The following is an 18628-nucleotide window of genomic DNA, read 5'->3' on the forward strand; positions in this document are numbered from 1 at the left end:
TCCTCACGTCATTGACGTTACTCAAACTCAGGTCTTTTCCACCCGGTCTGTGGAAGACAGCGATTCTACCAACTGTGCTACCCACGAGGCCTTTACAATTCTCATCTTTTCCTCTGAAGAAAATATTTCCAGTAAGCTAAGAATGAAAAACGTACTTAAAAATATCTGGAATAAATTAGTTTCAGTCTCAACCAACTTCTGAAAGAAATAAGAAATTTTAAAATATAGGAAGAAACTCTCTCCAAGTATCGACTATTCCCTTCCTGCAATCTGTCATCTTTCACATCTGTACCTATTCAAAATACCGATCCTACAAGTTCATTTTTCTTGGTCGGGACCATTATGTTCGAGACATGACACCTCTCCCCGAAGTAAGATATGTGATCACAAAAGTTCCCAAGTTGTATTAAAAGTGCCTTCAGTCCTTTTTCTCTGGGTTCCCACTAACTACGTCTGGCATCTGGAAATAAATCTCGTAGCTTCGCATGACAAAAGACATTGGAATTCAATACTGAGGAAAGACTTCGTATTTGGAGCTTCATTAAAGATTTCGCTGTGCATTCTTCACCTTTCTTTTTACCTCATCATTCTTTATATTAAAGCCCTAATGTACAGTATCGTTTTATGAGAACGAAAGATATTATTCTACATTACACCTAATGTCGTGAAGGTGAATATCGGGTCCATTACTATTTCTCCTCTTTGAAATAGGAGATGCGCTGAGGTCTTTTACTGCCTTTTGTGATACTGCTCTACGTCATACGAAGCTCTGATAAGGAGAAGATATTGATTCTGAGGTTTGAAGATGCGACACTTTTTTTTAGCGTATAGTAGTAGACAAAAAAAATGGCAACATCTTGAGCCATCCAGTTTTTTATATTTAACTTCACCACCGCGAAAATATCTTAAATTACCAAAACATAAAGGTTACTCCTCAAGGTTAATTGCCTGAAAAACCAATTCTCTACTTAATTCTTCACTAGTCCACAGTTGGTAGAATCCGGCTGGAGAAAACCTGGATTCGGGTCCCGTTGATGACGAGAGGTATTTTTATGGGCCTTTTTCACAAGGTGGCTGAGTCAGTTGGTCTCAGGCGAGGGTAGCATGGTTTTTTGTCCCGAAAACTCGGGTTTTTTATCCAGCAAACAGAAAATCGCCCTGTGGACTCGCAATTTACAGACAATGTACATATGGCCTTAGCCACTGATGTTCCTAAAACCCTACAACAACAACAACATTACAGCACACTGTTATTTTTTGATGGAGAATGTAAAATCCATTTTTATTTTTTCAGGTAAGCACGTACACGCAGATTTTTGCGCCGGTTTTTTCTTTGTTTATCGTATCTATCACTAGGAGAGCTGTAGCAGCTGTTTCAGTGAAGATGGTGACTCTGACAGAGAAGCAAAATGTGTTTGACTTGCAAAAAAGAAAATCTGCTGTGAGTGTTCACCGATTATTTCGACCGAAGTATGTTAAAAATCCACTTGATGCGAAGTTAATTGAATCGTGGATGAGAACATTCTTGGGAAAAGGGAAAGAACACTGGGAGACCATCAATTTCCGATAAGATGGTGGCAAACAATCAAATTGTTTTCGCACGGCCACCAAGAAATCAATGAGACAAGCTTCACACCAACTACAGATATCGAAGTCAACGGTTTACAAGGAAACCAGGATTAAAAACCATGCTACATTCGGCTGAGATGGACTATCTGAGCCACGTTGTAAAAAATACCCATAAAAATACAATAAACAACCCTTTTAAGGGGGACGCGGCGATTATACCAACTGTGCTACCCATGAGGTAAACAGACAACTCCGTATTTGGGGATTCGAAAACCCACACGTTCTAAGGGAGCATAATCGGAGCAGTCCAAAGATAAATGTCTTGTGTGGTCAATGCATTACAGGATAATTGGTCCTTCATTCCGTCTTTGTTGAGTGCACTGTTTTCACGAATGTGTATCTGGATATGCTCACCAATTACGCAGTCTCTCAGCTGCAAGGCATCCAGCCAGAAAGCCTTGCAGGCGCCATTGTTGCAGATCCTACGGATGTCTTCAGACATCTAGTGGAGACAATGCCTAGGCAAATAGCAGCTGATATCTGTGCGAACGGTGGCCCAACACAGTATTAGGTAGATGGTTATAATTCAGTGATCATTGAGTCTATTTTCTTTCGAATATAATAACTCCTTACTCATTACAAATTGTAAAATGAAATCTGTTATTTCTGAGAGGTTACCTTTTCCTATTCGTCCAAACCTTCAATTTTATAAATATTCAGATTGTTTAGCGAAAGTCTTTTCTGGGGTTTGCTTATCTCCAGCTTCTGTACCCAAGATGTAACTGCGCTAAGCGGTTCCACTGGAACTCAGCTTTTCTAGCTTTGTTCTGTTCTTTTTTTCTCCCTTCATTCTTTGTTCTCAACTTTTAAACTTGCTGTTTTTATTCTTAGGCCGTTTATCTTTACTCAATCCATTACATTTACTATTTTATCTTTCTCTTCCCTCTGACCAATTTTCATTATCATCCTCTTCTCATTACCAAAATAATTAGTCTTAATTTAGGTCTGACAGATCAGCCTATTTCAAATTGGATATTTTTTACTACTTTTTTTCTAAACAACTCCCTTCCTCTTTAATTTTGTTTAAATTTATTCCTTTTTAATCTTTGGTTTGGCTTTCCAGGATGGTGCACATTATCATCGATTTAAATATGAGAAGACCGCTTGCGTTAACAAAATCGTGCTCCTAAAGAAGTCAAGTTTTATAAAATTAAAAGTTTGAAAAAGTACTTATTGACCCAAGAATACTGAATAGAGAATTGATAATGCAAATGGATCGATAGTTGGAGATCAAAGACCTCTCCTCTCTCTTAAAAATGGAAACGAGGAGCACCTACATTCTTTAAATTTTCACAGATAAATACCCATCTACGAAGACCCCTTAAACTCAAAGCCATAACGTATCATCCCTAATATCGTGTTAATTAATTATTCTATAATCCCAGATATAGATCACCATAGTCCAGAATATGTTTTTAATAAAAATTTGATTATATTGTTTATATAAAGACTTTTGCATTAGGTACCGCTAATATTTTGTTCACTACTATACAAAACACCACAAAACAATAAAAAAAGAGTATAAATATCATTATATCTAAAAATTTCCAACCTCTTATTCCTAATTATCATTTCAGAGACTTGAGTGACAACAATATCTCGTCTATAGACAGCGCCACCTTCAGGAACCTAACAGAACTTCAGGACCTGTAAGTATTTTAGAGATCAATTCCAGTATTTATACTTTATTATTGCGCATTTTATATTTACTAAAATACGAACCTAAACTTGATACTTTCTTCCTTTTTTTTTTCAGTAACCTTGGCAACAATCACCTTGGAAACATCACCAGAAATGTATTTTCAGCACTCTCTAAACTTCGTTCCCTGTAAGTTTTCTTTTGTAGTTATGGAGAGCGTGTGTATGTTTTGTTTGTGGGTACTGTTAATTAATTAAGGGCCAGAACAAGTCAGACTAATTATGACATAAAAGGAAAGAGGCTAATGGTTTCCCAGGAACAATAAGCTGATTCAGTAGCCAAGGCAATAAACAGTGATTGCCTTAAAGACTAATATTGTTAATTATTTAAGTGATGGGGCTGCACAGCTGGAACTACTTTATGATAAATTTTTATTACTGTATTTTAATTTCTTACAAGGAATTGTACACTATTAGTTACATATTTGGTAGAACAGTCTACATATCTCGGTTTATTTTCCAGATCTTTGCATGGCAACAAGTTTCGAAGTGTTCCTACCGCATCTCTTCAGCCTCTGGTTGCCTTGGAGACACTGTAAGTGATGCCATAAAGATGAGAAATCGGTTTTATTGTATTTACGCCTTTCATAATTCAATATCCCGATTAATTACCACTTAACGAGCTAAACGCGCACTAATTTACAGAAATAAAATAAAGATATGCAAATTATTTATATTTATTGCTTATATAACAATATATTATATATTTTATCATGTCTACAATTTCTTATATCTATCATATTCTCTTATCTGAATTCTATTTTCATGGCAGACATCTGGAAGATAATCAGTTGATGGTCATACCAAGTGGCAGTTTCGCATCTGTTCGTGGACTTCAACGTCTGTGGCTTGATGGAAATTTATTCCGAGAAGTACCAGCGTTAGGTTTATCTGAATTAACTCAACTAGAAGCCTTGTGAGTTTCTCTTACTGTGTCTTTATTACGTATTCTTATAATTTGCATACTGTACTCAGCTTGCAAATATTTTTCGCAACGGATATTAAAGAATAAATAGTAAATGGATATCTTACGTATCTCCAGCTGATTTTCTAGTTTTTCACATAGTCCAAAAATATCTTTAAAAGGGATTTCGAATTGGATGATTGATGCATTCTTAATTCACTTTTAATTTCTTGATCATTCTCAGTCCCTTCATAATCCCTTGACACTTTAATAATCATATATTAATACTTTTACACATTCTATCAGTCCCTTCTTAATATCTTTCTAATCCCTTAACAAATTATTATTAATCTTATCGTAATTCTTTAACAAATCATTATTAATCCCATCTTAATGCCTTAGCAAATTATTATTATTCCCATCTTAATTCCTCAATAAATTATTATCAATTCCATCTTAATCCCTTAACAAATTATTATCAATCCCATCTTATAACATCAATACATTATTTATCCCACATTAAACCATTAAGTAAGTGAATATCGCAATTATTCCCTATCTGAGATATTAATACTTCGACACATTCTTTTAGTCCCTTCTTAATATCTTTCTAATCCCTTAACAATTTGTTATTAATCCCATCGTAATCCCTCAACAAATTATATTCAATCCCATCTTAATCCCTGAACAAATTATTATTAATCCCACCTTAACCCTTCAACAAATTATTATCAATCTCATCTTAATCTCTTATCAAATTATTATCAATCCCTTATCAAATTATTATTAATCCGTAAATACATTATTAATTATTCCACGTTAAACCATTAAGTAAGTGAATATCGCAAATATTCCCTATCTGAGATATTAATACTTCAACACATTTTTTCAGTCCCTTCTTAATATCTTTCTAATCCCTTAACTATTAATCCTATCTTAACCCCTTATATTATCAATCCCATCTTAATCCTTTATCAAATTATTATTAATCCCACATTAAACCATTAAGTAAGTGAATATCTCAATTATTCCCTATCTGATCATATTGAGATATTAATACTTTGACACATTCTTTCAGTCCCTTCTTAATATCTTTCTAATCCCTCAATAAATTATTATCAATTCCATCATAATCCGTCAACATATTATTTATCCCACGTTAAACCATTATCTCAATTATTCCCTATCTGATTATATTGATATATTAATATTAATAATACTGTTCCTTCTTAATATCTTTCTAATCCTTTAACAAATTATTATTAATCCCAAATTAATCCCTCAACAAATTATTATCAATCCCAAATTAATCCCTCAACAAATTATTATCAATCCCATCTTAATCTCTTAAAATAGCATCAATCCCATCTTAATCTCTTAAAAATTAGTATTAATCCCACCTTAATCCCTTAACACCTTTTCAGTTTTCTTAATCCCGTGACATATTCTTACTAGTTTCATATTTACTTTTATAAAATACTTATAATTTAAGATTATTATTTAAAATAATACATCCAGTTCCACTTAGCATAATTAATTCCCTTTAAACCTTAAATTAAGAGATCGGAGGGTGAATGGAGCAAATGTAAAACGATTCATAATCTTAATCTTTGATCGAAAACTTTTGATTTGTCCGAATGTTGGCAACGAAGAATGCAATATCACGAGATCAAAGACACGAAGAAACAAGAAGTGAAACTTAGTTTCTTTGATGTAAAACCCGATAACTTGTTTCAGCATCTGAGTCCTCGACCAAGCAGAAAGTTTGAGGAAAAATCGATTTCAACTTACCCATATTTATCAAGAAACGGTTCCCTGACAGTTGAATGGAGCCAAGGAAAGCAGAGACGTCTAGCCAATGTAGCATCCTGATACCCCGTGAGAAGCGATGGATCGTGGAGGGTGACATCAAATTTTGTAAGATTAGTCACCGTCCTGTCTCAGCTGTTATCTGATACGGACACTCAGCCAACGACAATTCGTCTGGGGCTTCAACCAGAGGAGGCAGTAATGGGGGAAACACGAATTGCACAGAGACCTTAAAAAAGGTGGCAGAGTAACTCGTGCTCTCATTTTTTAATTTACAGCATAACTGGTGAGTCAGTTCGAGTACTACTCGCTGATTTATCTATCTATTTATCTCTTTCACTCTTTCTGTCTGTCTCTCTCTTGCTTTGTATTTATCCCTTTTTTTTGTCAGTCAATAAATTTCATCTATTATATTTTCAATTTGCTTGTCGAAGTTGTGGTCCCTCAAAGTCGAGTCTTGAGACCGGGATCCTGTGGGCTCATCTCCTGAAACGGCAGTGGTTGCTGCAAATTTATTAATTTGTGAACTGACCCATAATAGTATAAAAGAATAATTCTTATTAATCAGCACTTATCTGTATTTCAGTCGAAGAATTTAGGAAAATTGTTTGCAAAGAACAAAGTTGTTAGAAAAACCACTTTGTTTTATGGCACTGATAAAAAAAGTGCCTTCCTAAATTAACTCTAATTCTTTCTCTTAGAGTAACTTCTTTCTTTTGAGAACCTGTTAACGCCGAACGATTTGCAAATACATCCCCTTCCTTTCAGGAAATACTCTTCCCACATCAGGGATGGTGCTCTCAGAACCTTTCTTAATCTTTGAGATCGTATCCGAAAAGAGAGCACTGTCGCTGGTTAATTGAGTCCTTGCAAACTCATGGCCATCTCTGCTTCATTCCTTTTCTACAGATATTTTCATGGGCATTATTCGTCTAAATGAGCATGTGCAATCCCACATCTTTCTTCCAAACCAATCGGGACACGTGCCGCAACCAGTTAATGTCCATTCGCAATTCAACCTTCAAACTCGGAAAACTTTTTGTCTTCCTTATTTATCCCTTCCATGTCTGTTCTCTGTCTGTACGGGTATCATGGTGATTATAATCACACTTATAATCACCGTCCTCCCCACCCTGGAGGAAAAGTCTCGGGTTCGAATCCAATTAATGATAAGGGAGGAACTTTTATGGGCTGTTTTCACTCGGAGGTTGAGTTAGTGGTCTCTGGTGTGGAGAGTAACGTTTTCCCCTCAGAAACTTGAGTTTTTCATCCAGAAAAACAGGTAAATCGATCACAGAAAATTTTCATACCCGGAAATTTATGGACATATTACACATGGGCAATGTGTTCCTTCTCGGGTGGCCCTAATATGACAGTTTTTATGCCTGCTCTTGGGAACTACTTCTGGATTAAATCCTGAAAATGAAAACCTTCAGAATTAAGGTCCAATGTCAACGTTTAACAAGTTCCAGCTGGCTTCCCAACCCTAATGCCATTGCATTAAGACTGTAGCATATTTCAACAACCTCTCATGTTTTGGGGTCAATGTAAAAAGGTGTTGAGATATTTGCCTGTTGCTATACATTCTCTGTTGAATTACCATGACACTCTTCGAAGATCGCATGAATGGGTATACTTTTTGAACTTAAGTTATCCTACAGAGCAAGCAACGTAATTTTCAATCCCGTGTAATTCTTAATTATGTTTTTATATTAGGTAATATAACTTATTTGAATTTTTGTTTAGTTTTTTCCCTCCTACGAATACTATTTAATGATTGTCTAAATTACTTTCTATTAATTACAGAAATCTAGGAGAGAACAAAATTGAGCATATTTCGGATAATACATTCCAGAATTTGACCAAACTAGCTATACTGTAAGTAATTTGTAATGTAGATTCTTCCATATTGTCAGATATTGTATTTTTCAAATTGAACTCTTTTTATAACTACTTTTAACTTATAACTTTGTGATATTTTTAGAGGCATTGAGTTGGTCCAGCATTATTTGAGAAGGAAAAGTCGAATGGACACCAAATTTTCAACAATTTGTTTTATAGGTCCCTGGGGAGGTTTTAGGTCTAATTCCGACTCCGTAGCCAAATTATCTAATGACCCAGGTCATTGATCAGAGCTATAACTACCTAACTTAGCACGACGATATCAACAGCTGATTTACAGTGCTCCAATTACAGCAAATTTAGTAGATCCAACTAATAATCCCTTCAAGCTTCAAACCATACGAACAAATCCAGAGTGTTGTCATTCATCTTTTCTTTTTTCAGCCGGGCAGACTGGTTTTCAGCCAAAATCTTTGCCACAAGCGGATGGTAATAGACAAATCTGAGTCAAGACCAGACAAAGGGATCTCAATTTTTTAATGTTTGTTTTTAATAGAAATTTTTAATGGTCCTTCTTTTCTTCTGTTACTGGATCAGTGATCACGCTGACCTTTGATTTGCACCACCAACCTTGCGTTACAATGCTTACCATACGTTAACGCCAACAGTCTGTCCACTTCAGTCTTGTTGCTGTAGTGGACAGACTGCTAGTGGTTAGTGTCACCCACGATACTCACTACAGATTTCAATACAACTGGAATAAGTGAATGTGAGTATTAAAAATCGGAAATACAGTAAGATGTGGTATTGGAGTTTGGTAAAAATGGATTTTATTGTTATTAATCGTTACTAATTTTAAAAATAATCACACACTCACTTGAAAAATAAGCGTAAAACAATCGAACCCACTTTAAAATGTGATCAGTAGTAGTAGAAACAGATATTGCTTTAAACTTTTGAGAGCGTCTATTTTGACGTAATTGACGTGGATAACCGGAATTTGCGGATAAACGAAACTAGCATTTGAGGATAAGAGAAAGAATAAGTGAGGATAAATAGAGAGACTTTAATTTCTTACACCAAGGCTTAGACTTAAATGGTTCAAGGCTAAGAACTAAATGGATGTCAGATGAACTAATCAGACTCGTGGCAGATGAGATCTTGTATCACCAATTTGATTGGATACCAGGAAAGCTTATGATACTGTTGCACATAAAAGATTGCTGTACAAACTGGAGCAGCATGGCATTAAGGATAAGTTGCTACAATGGATAGAAGGGATGGTTGAGTGGGAGAAGACAGAGAGTGGTAATCAATAGACACTGCTCTTTGTGGACCAATGTTATTAGTGGAGTCCCCCAGGGGTAGGTGCTAGCTCCGTTGCTGTTTTCTATGTTTAGTAATCATATTGAGGAAAATATATCAGGCTTAATGTCTAAGTTTGCAGATGATACAAAGGTTGAAAGGGTGGTTGATGACCGGAATGACAGCATTCTACTGCAACAAGGTCTAAAAACCAAAATATTATATTTAGGCCACCCGAATAATTAAATTTATATGCCGTGCTGTGTCTTATGTCTGTGAATTGCGTGTGTTCTATGGTCGATTTGTCTGTTTGCTGGACGAAAAACCCCAGTTTCTGGGGGGAACCTTGCTATCTACGCCTGAGACCGGCTAACTCAGCCACGGAGTGAAAAAAGCCCATTAAAGTTCCTCGCGTCATCGACGGAATTCGAACCCGGGCTTTTTCCGCCCAGTGTGGGAAGGACGGTGACGATACCACTGTGCTACCGCGCAGACTGCAACAAGGTCTAAAAATTCGGCAGATGGGTTGAGAAATTGCAATTGTAGTTTAACATTGAAAAATTCAAGGTACTGCATATGGGTATCAGTAATCGCAGAGTAATGTATCAACTGTGTGGTACTGCACTCAGGGTAGTGGAGAATAAAAAAGCCCTGTGGGTTATTGTACAGTCAGATACGAAGTTCTCTGAGCAATGCAGACAGGTTGCCAGGACAGCTCATGGGGTTTTGTCAATGATATACAGGAATTTTGCTAGCAGGGAAAAGGAAGTGTTATCTCTTTACACAAGGCAATGTTCAGGCTACACCTTAAGTACTGCATACAGGTGTAGAGGCCTCATTTTTGAAAGGTAGAATTGCTGGAACAAGTAGAGAGGCGGACAATGAAATTGGTGAGGGAAACAAAGGACTGCTCTTACAAAGATGGGCTCCAGAAACTGAAGTCTCTGAAAACTAGGCACCTGCGTGGTGATCTGATTGACTTTGTTCTTAAGGCTTTGAATAGATTGAGCAATCTTAATGCTGATGTGATTCCTCATCTTGCTCAAACTACGCACATGAGGGATCGTAAATTCAAACTGATGAAGGTTAGTTGCAGAAAAAATATGCTGAAGTTTGCTCTGGCCAACGGATGGTTAATTGCTGAAAGAAACTTTCATATATTGCTATGGAATAAATTTAACGTTCAATTAATTTGAACGTTTGAAATAATTTAAAGTAGAACTTGACAAACCAATGGAGGGTATGGATAGGTAAAATGATTTTGCATCATTTGTTTATACTCCGACTCGACCAACAGGTCAGGGAGTTTACAATAAATCAAATGCAAACGTTAATCGTATTTAGCAGTCACGGACTTGAACCCCGGTCTACTCAAAGAGTGCGTGCTACTGCACTTACGCACTTAACCACTCGGCCTTTCTGTAATGATTCGACAGACTCGATTTACTAAAAAGACTCCCTTTTCCCATTAATGGTACGCTAAATTCCACCGTACAGACTGTCACTGATATTTGTTGCTGCAGATCACTTTATTATGTGGATTTTTAGTATAATTGTTATCCTACACTGTAAAAATTTGTATAAAAATACATGGACTGCACCTGTCTTAATCAATATCGGGTATCCACTACAGTAATTGTTTTGAACTATACATTGTAGCACATCGTGAAAGGAAAGACACATAAACCAATTTAATGCCGTCTACGCCGATGCGTGACCCGTCCTTCGGGTGCCTACGAAAACCACTAAAAGGAAGCACCGGCAATTAGTCACAGAGATCGCGTGTTGTGGCTAAATTCAGCTGTTCCATGAGTGGCAGGCAGACCACTCACAGTGTCTAAATGGAAGGTTGTCAGCACGACATCACGAGTCGTGACACCTACGGTTATTAATTTGTTTTTTCGTCTTCTCCTAAGTAAAGCGTTGCTGCGCTATCTCTGACCAGATGCGATTCCTCGCAGTAGCCAGTATTTACGTATAGACAGAAAAACAGGTTCCCGATTACAACGAATGATAGAACGAAAGACAAAATCATATCTCTTCTTCCCTGCGAAAAGAGTACTGTTCCAGTATGTAGATCATTACTAAGTGATTGTAATATTTGTATGTTAGTATGAAGGGATTTGTTGTTGTGGGGTTTTAGGAGCATCACCGACTAAGGCCATATTGCTTCGTGTATACTGTCTGTAAATTGCGTGCGTTTTGTGGTTGATTTTCTGTTCGTTGGATGAAAAACTGAAGTTTCCAGGAAAAAAACACAATGCTACTCCCACATGAGACCGATTAACTCGGCCACGTTATGAAAAAGGCCCATAAAAATTCCTAACGTCATCGACGGGCCTAGAACTCAAGTCTTTTCCACCCGGTGTGGGGAGGACGGCATTCTACCAACTGTGCTACCCACGAGGGCTGTTGTTGCATAAGTTCGTCACCCGAGTTCAGAATACCAATGACCATAGCCTCAACAGCGATCATGTAGTGTGTTATACAGTTAGTAATAATTATACCATCTTTGAAAGTTAACCAGCTGTACTTGTAATCCAGGATGGTTAACTTTTTAGTGGAGTAGCTAGCCAGACATTTGGACTGGAATCCAAAACCAACTATAGTTTTCGTTGAAAATGGAAGATGCAAATTAGGCGAGTCTATAAAAGTGCGTACTGCAGCAGCACTACTCATTTATACTAACACGCTGCAGACAGAATGCGTCTGATGAGTCTTTCTCTGGATGGCTATTGACAGTGATGGCAGGTCACGAGTTGAAGTAGTAAGAACCCCAAGGCTTGTGAGGCTTTTAACAATGCCACTAGTTCTAACTTCACATTCATGGACGATAATGCCTTTCACTAAATTCTCAGTTGGTTGATGATTTCCTTGAATGTGAGGGTCTTCGGATAAAGTGCCCAGTCAGATATTTGGACTGGAATGTGATTAGTCATAACTTGGATGCTTTAAGGAGATGATTTGGGGAAGGTCGACCTACTCCTAGAATGACAGCTCGTGAGAGTTTTCACAAGTGATCATACTCTTTACTTAACACCCGAATTATGCAGGATTGATTAGTTGTAATTATGATTCATTAAAATAGAGGCATATTTATTTTCAAATATTGTATAACTGATTCTTATAATAATACTCCTCCAAAACTCCGATTTAATGGTTAAAACTTTAATTTTGGACAGCAGTGTGATTACTGGAATACGTGACAGAAGATCGAAATCATTTCAGAATATGGATCAGGTTTTGAAAAGTTTATACATCTTATGTACAGGATGGTTATAATTAACGAGCATCCCTTTGGTCAACTGAATGTGCCAAACCATGAATTTCCCAGAGATGAAATTTTATAGTAAACAATGTCTAACCCAAATTGTTACATTGTACTGGAGAGAAACTTCGTCCATAATATATCTTGGCCATGTTATTAGAAACACGGAAGTTTGGTGCCCTGGTATAATCACTGTCCTCCCCACATCGTATGGAAGAGACCTGAGTTCAAATCCCATCAATGACGCGAAGAATTTTTGTGAGTCTTTTTCACAACGTGGCTGAGTTAGTCGATCTCAGGAGAAGTTAGCATGGTTTTTTCTCCCGGAAACTTGTCATACATCAAACAACAAATTGACCACAGAACACACGCAATTTACAGACATATTATATACGGAACAATATGGCGTAAGTTGCTGATGCACCTGAAACCCTACAACTAGAACGGAAAGTTGGACTGCATTTGTCTATGAAAAATATACAAATCGAAGAATTTATGTGGTGTGTGACGCTGCAGAATTGTGTGACCAAACTAGTGTCCAAATCACCGGCAGTGGGGAATGTAAACTTTAATAATATTTAAGAAATTTGTAGAATATTCAAGAAGAGGTGTAGAAGATTCCCGAATGTGGAAGAACATTGTAGAAGATTCTAGAATATTCTAGAAAGTGGGAGTATTGTTTGAATATTATAGAAGATTGTGGGTGATTCTAGAGTGTTTTTCAATAATATAAATTGAGAAGTAAGAGTTGTAACTTTTAAAATTGAACACTCGTCATTCGGAAAGTGTTTGGTGTGTTTGTTTTGCGTGTTTCGTGTTAAACCTAGCAAGAAATAAGGAACGGAGCGCTGGAAAAAGAGGTACTGTTATAACTCTGTAAAAAGAAAGTTATTCGACGAGAATTATTGGCAAAAAGCTAGGTGTTTCATTTGAAGGAGTGCAAACTACCATTGGTCGATTCAAGGATACTGGCAGTTTAATGGACAAATCATGATCAGGACGACCGCGTGTAAAAACAGAAGCACAGTCGATGCCTTTCTGCACCCGAAATCCGAGCTGAGTTCAATAAGAGCAGAGAAATCCCGTGTCTACATCCACTGTAAAAGTTCGTCTTAAACAAGCAGAACGTCATGGTCCTGCACCATCCAAAAACCCTTATTAAAACCGGAAAATCGAAAGAAACGGTTGGCTTGGGCGAAGAGCCATCAACATTGGACAATTGAAGAGTGGAAAAATGTACTGTGAACGGATGAATCCAAATTTTAAATATTTGGACCCAAGCGTAGGGTTTATGTGAGACGATCAACTGAAACAAAAGTAGTGCCACATTGTTTGTTGCTTACAGTCAAGCACAGTGATGGTTCCATCAGGGTTGCTTCTGTTTTTCTGGATTGGTGACATGGTCAGAGTTGAGGAATTTTAAGAAAAAAGATTATCCTTTTGTCTTCGATTTTGTGGAAGAAATTTTATGTTACAAAAGGGCAATGACCTGAAGCACAGCTCTAAGTTATGCAGGGACTTTCTAGCAACTAAACAATAGGAGGGAGTATTGCAAATTATGGTGTGGCCATCCCAATTGCCCGGCTTAACTCGATAGAGCTTTCATGGGACACTCTAGACCGTCAAGTGGCGCATCATCACAAAAGTTATGGGAAACTGTGTATATCGTTTGGAATAATATTAGGCAAGACATTATAAAATTAAGCGCGAGAATGCCACGTCTGTGTAAGGCAGTGATAAAATCTCGTGGAGGATATTTTGATGAAAAATCAGTATGGTTGTTAATATTAATCATTTCAATATTTTTTGCTGTAAATTTTTCAATACTTAATAAAAAATCTTAAATTACTTTGTAGTGAGTTGTTTTTTTTTTATATTAATGTTTTGATATGTCTGTGGTCTTCAAGGTCTGCTCTTCTAAATCTCAGTAGTAAAGCTTCAATGCTCGACAGTGAAGTTCGTCTTTGAATCAAAAGTGATCAGACCTCTTAGGAGGAACAATCAGTTGGTCGAAATCATCACTTAAGATTCATAAAATTAAGTTGAATAGGGACATTGCAGTTGTTATAATCCATTGATCTCGAGTATTTAATAGTCTAGCCATAATCGATTGGGACAGCATTCCCGAACGCATCGGGAATATTAAAATATTCAAATATTCTAATGGTGGCATTAGTAAACAACTTGGACAAGGCTCGAGAGCCACTCCCTACTTGTCAAGCAATGTGGTCGCAACCGGAGATAGTAAACAGATAATCACTAGATGCGGAGCCCTCGCCTTACTTTAATTACAAGAGAGTGAGGTATTCAGAATCCGGGAAGGTGCGAGGTGAGATGACCCGGAGGCTGCAATTGTAGAAGCATAGCACACCTCTTTCCGTGGCCCTTATCATCTACACGTAATTAATTTTGTATTTCTATATTTTTTATTTTAACAAACGTATGTAGCGTGATAGAAACTCCACTCGCAATGTGTGATAATACACACATATTAAATTGTAGGTTTGATCGAAGGAACTACGAGCGATGCATATAAATCAATAATCTTTAAACGTTAAGTAGATAAAAAAATAAAATGAAACACCCTGTTACATCGACAGATATCATAAGTGTACAATATTGCCAAAAGTACACCCCCTGGGATTTGGGAAACATGAACCATACCCCATACATGTATGTAGAACCACGAAATACACTCATGAGCCAAATGATTATGACCACCTTCGTATTAGGGTGATTGGGCTGCCTTTCCCATAACCGCTTGCACTTGGCGAGGCATCAACTTCAGGAGATCGCGAAAGGTGACCTGGACGCTGTTGTTGTAGGGTTGTTTTACGGGCATCAGCGACTACGGCCATATTGTTTCTCCTTGTATCATGAAGATTAATATATCAGAATCATAGAGAATCTCCATAATTTTGACATGATTAGAGATCTGATATGAAATAACATCCTTGATTCCCTGTTGACAACCAACCTCTGATTTCTGATCAGACCTCTACTACAAAATGAGGCTTGTGTTTCTGCTGAAACAGGACCTCCTTTTACCATGGATGAATTAATGAATGCACTCAATAGAACAAAGGAGACGAAATGGCCTGGGCATGACCTGATTGAACCAGAAACGGTTAAACCACGGGCAAAACATCACCCTCATCATCTTCTCAACCTTTAAAACAACTGCTTAAACAGAGGCATATTTCCTGCTATTTGGAAATTAGAAAACCTTAGACCTATACTGAAGAACGCAGAGAAATCTCCAGATGACTCCAAATCATACAGGCCAATCGCCTTATTACCAGTCATGGGCAAGGTATTGTCCTATGCCGCATACAAAGACGTTATCGCAATTCAAACCTTCAGTCGGACAAACAATTTGGCTTCAAACTTGGATGCTCGACTGAGGATGCAATGAATAAGCTTATAACTGCAGCCCAGACTACTCAGGAAACCTATATGCTGGCCATCTAAATTGACTTTGCTGGTGCCTTTGGTTCTTATGATGGCTCAGCATTGTCAGGAGACAGTGTACATAGTATTTGGGGATGCGGTGCCACCGATGGTTTCCCACAACTGTGCCACAAGTACTCTTGTGAGGTATACATCACTCTGTAAAAGCCAGACAAAAGCATTGTGTGCGGTATGTGAGTAGTATTATGTTGGGTTCGGTTGTTGTGTTCTGGCTTTTGGCCGCAGAGCCCCTGATGGGACCTCACATTGGCTGTACACACCGTTAGGAGGTAAGCCAGGCTGTCCATTATTCTCTGGCTGGTCTCCGCCAGTGTCGAAGACATTGTGAGCTGTTGGCATTGGAGTAGTCTGTTGGTATTGTAGTAGTCAAAAAATCACTGGATCCTACCCAACCGAGGATTGGGGGTATTTTCGGGTTAGTGTCGTCAGGTGAAATCCTACCAAGCTACATGGGTTAGCAAGGGGATCCTATTCTGGGTGTTCCAGGGTTAGCAGTCCAAGTAGGTGGAAGTAGAAGTAGGTCAATTCCGGTATGAAGGTCAGTTCAGGGAAATACTTCATGATGCAATAAGTCCTAGTTAGGAATAATAGTAGTCACTATCGGTAGCGTCGTGTCCGGCAAGGTTTTTCTGGGGAGAAAAACCTTGCTATCTACGCGTGGGACCGACTAACTCAGCCACGGAGTGAAGAAAGTCCATTACAGTTCCTCGCGTCATCAACTAGATTCGAACCCGCGCCTTTTCCACCGGGTGTGGGGAGGACTGTGACGATACAACTGTGCTACCCGCGCAGACAGTTAAGTCAAGCCCAGGTTCAGTTGGCAAAAGTTTTAGATGAGGGTACCCAGTTTGATCCTCAGGTTTGTAGAAAGGTACAGCACTGGCAGGAGAGTATGCCATGCTGAGTATCCCACAAAACCTCTATAACTGTATTAATTCTTCCTACACAGTTCCTAATCCTTCCCAGAGAGGGAAGGATTAGGAACTGTGTTAATTCATCAATAAACGTCGTTGGTAGACGGCAGGCTAAGATAAGATTGTAATCGTTTTGTTCATGCTCGAGCCCTCCCCCTCTGCCCAACTGCATCTTATGTACAGCGATTTCAGCGGTTAATATTTCCTCGCCTTTTTGGTCCCCTGATTTCTCTCCTAGTGGACAATTCTGCAACACGGTGGAACAGTAACTTCGAGCCATGCCTCAACCACTCCAAACCACAGGATTTATCCTAGTTATTAAGGGATATTCTTCAATAACATATCAGGCACTTTTTTTAAGGCATAATGGTTTACATTGTTAAAGGGAAGGTGATTCTTCTTACTGATGCATGCTAGTTTTCCGTATTAAAATGATTTTTTTTCCTGATGTTTTCTTCTCATACTTGCCTTTTACCCTTATTTAAATACCAAAGCTCAACTCAATTAATGTACCTTTTGGAATGAGGTATTTTCTACAACTAAAAGTATTTTTATATAATTTATCCTGCTAAAAGTATTTGGACATCTCAACCAATGGACAGAAGATACGTGTTAATATTAGACTTGAATTTCTGTAGGTTTTAATTTTCGGGAAAGGTGTGAAGGAAAGATGTAGGAAAGGGCTTAAAGGGTTTTGGCAATAATAAAGATAACACAAACAGAATGAATCGGCAAGGCGCTTAGACGCATAATTATCGGTTGCCATATTAATAATTTTTAACTGCATGTGACCTAAACCGCCGTTTGAACCTTATAGTGAATCATTATGGATATAGTTGAAAAGATGGAAGAATGAAGGAATTGCAGGGCGATTTTTGAAGAAAGTGATGAAAGTTGCCTGTCTGCCCAAGACTGCAGACCTGAATCTTACCAAACACCTTTAGGATGAGTTGGAATGCTGAATTAGGGTGCTGGGAACACGCACCCCTTCCTACCCCTGAATTGGCCACCGTAATGAAAGGGGAATCTGGCAAAGATTCCTAATGTCTGCTTTAAGCAACTGTTTAAAAGGATTTATGTGCTGTCATTATGCCCAAAGGTGTGCTTAAATATTATTAATGTGTTCATTAAAACCCATGTTCTTTCCAAACATGATGACGTCCTAATACTACTGGTAGTGTAGTGTATTTCTAGAAAGCAAAATTTACCACTTTTAACCAGAATTGCTTTTCCCTTGTTATTTAGAATGCTGCACAAGAACGAAATTACACACATCGAACAGAATGGATTAGATGGATTGGCATCCCTGAAAGTTCTGTAAGTTGTCTAATATTAACTGTAGTACAAATTCATGCGCTTCCGTATTAAGTAAGCACAAACAGCTGGTCTGGCTTTTATCCCTAATAACAATTCACAACGCATGCCGTGAGGGTAATGCATTGCATGCAAATCACGAGCAATTAACGTGGCCGAGTTCCACAGATCGTCAGCCATCTGTGTTTACACCATTTAATTCTGCACGTTAAATACTGAACAGAAATCGCGTTCTTATTACGCATAAGTTAACCACTAATGCGTAATTATCTCGCGCGGAATCACTGTAATCAATGCACGCGCAGTTTGTGCTTGCTTGATCAATAAATATTATTGTATGCGCCTCAGTTTTCGCTTTCCAATAAAAATTTAAAGGATTTTGCTTATTTGTACTGGACGTCAGAAGTAGTCCCAGGCAATGGCAACTGGTTATGAACTGTCCTAACCAGCCATGGAACTCAATAAATAAGTAAA

General features: G+C 37.8%; 1 protein-coding gene across 1 annotated transcript in view; it reads left to right on the top strand.

Annotated features, from left to right (window-relative positions):
* LOC150079837 (uncharacterized) overlaps positions 1-18628 on the top strand; it is a 143642-nt gene that overhangs the window by 97185 nt on the left and 27829 nt on the right. Inside the window, exons 2-7 of the mRNA XM_090383248.1 lie at positions 3207-3278; positions 3386-3457; positions 3791-3862; positions 4100-4243; positions 7847-7918; positions 18086-18157. Of these exons, the coding sequence (XP_090239374.1) occupies positions 3207-3278; positions 3386-3457; positions 3791-3862; positions 4100-4243; positions 7847-7918; positions 18086-18157 (504 nt within the window). The remainder of the gene's footprint in view (positions 1-3206; positions 3279-3385; positions 3458-3790; positions 3863-4099; positions 4244-7846; positions 7919-18085; positions 18158-18628) is intronic.

The sequence above is a fragment of the Mastigoproctus giganteus genome, chromosome 10 (genome assembly GCF_048544385.1).
Source record: "Mastigoproctus giganteus isolate SK-2022 chromosome 10, ASM4854438v1, whole genome shotgun sequence".
Classification (NCBI taxonomy): domain Eukaryota; kingdom Metazoa; phylum Arthropoda; class Arachnida; order Uropygi; family Thelyphonidae; genus Mastigoproctus; species Mastigoproctus giganteus.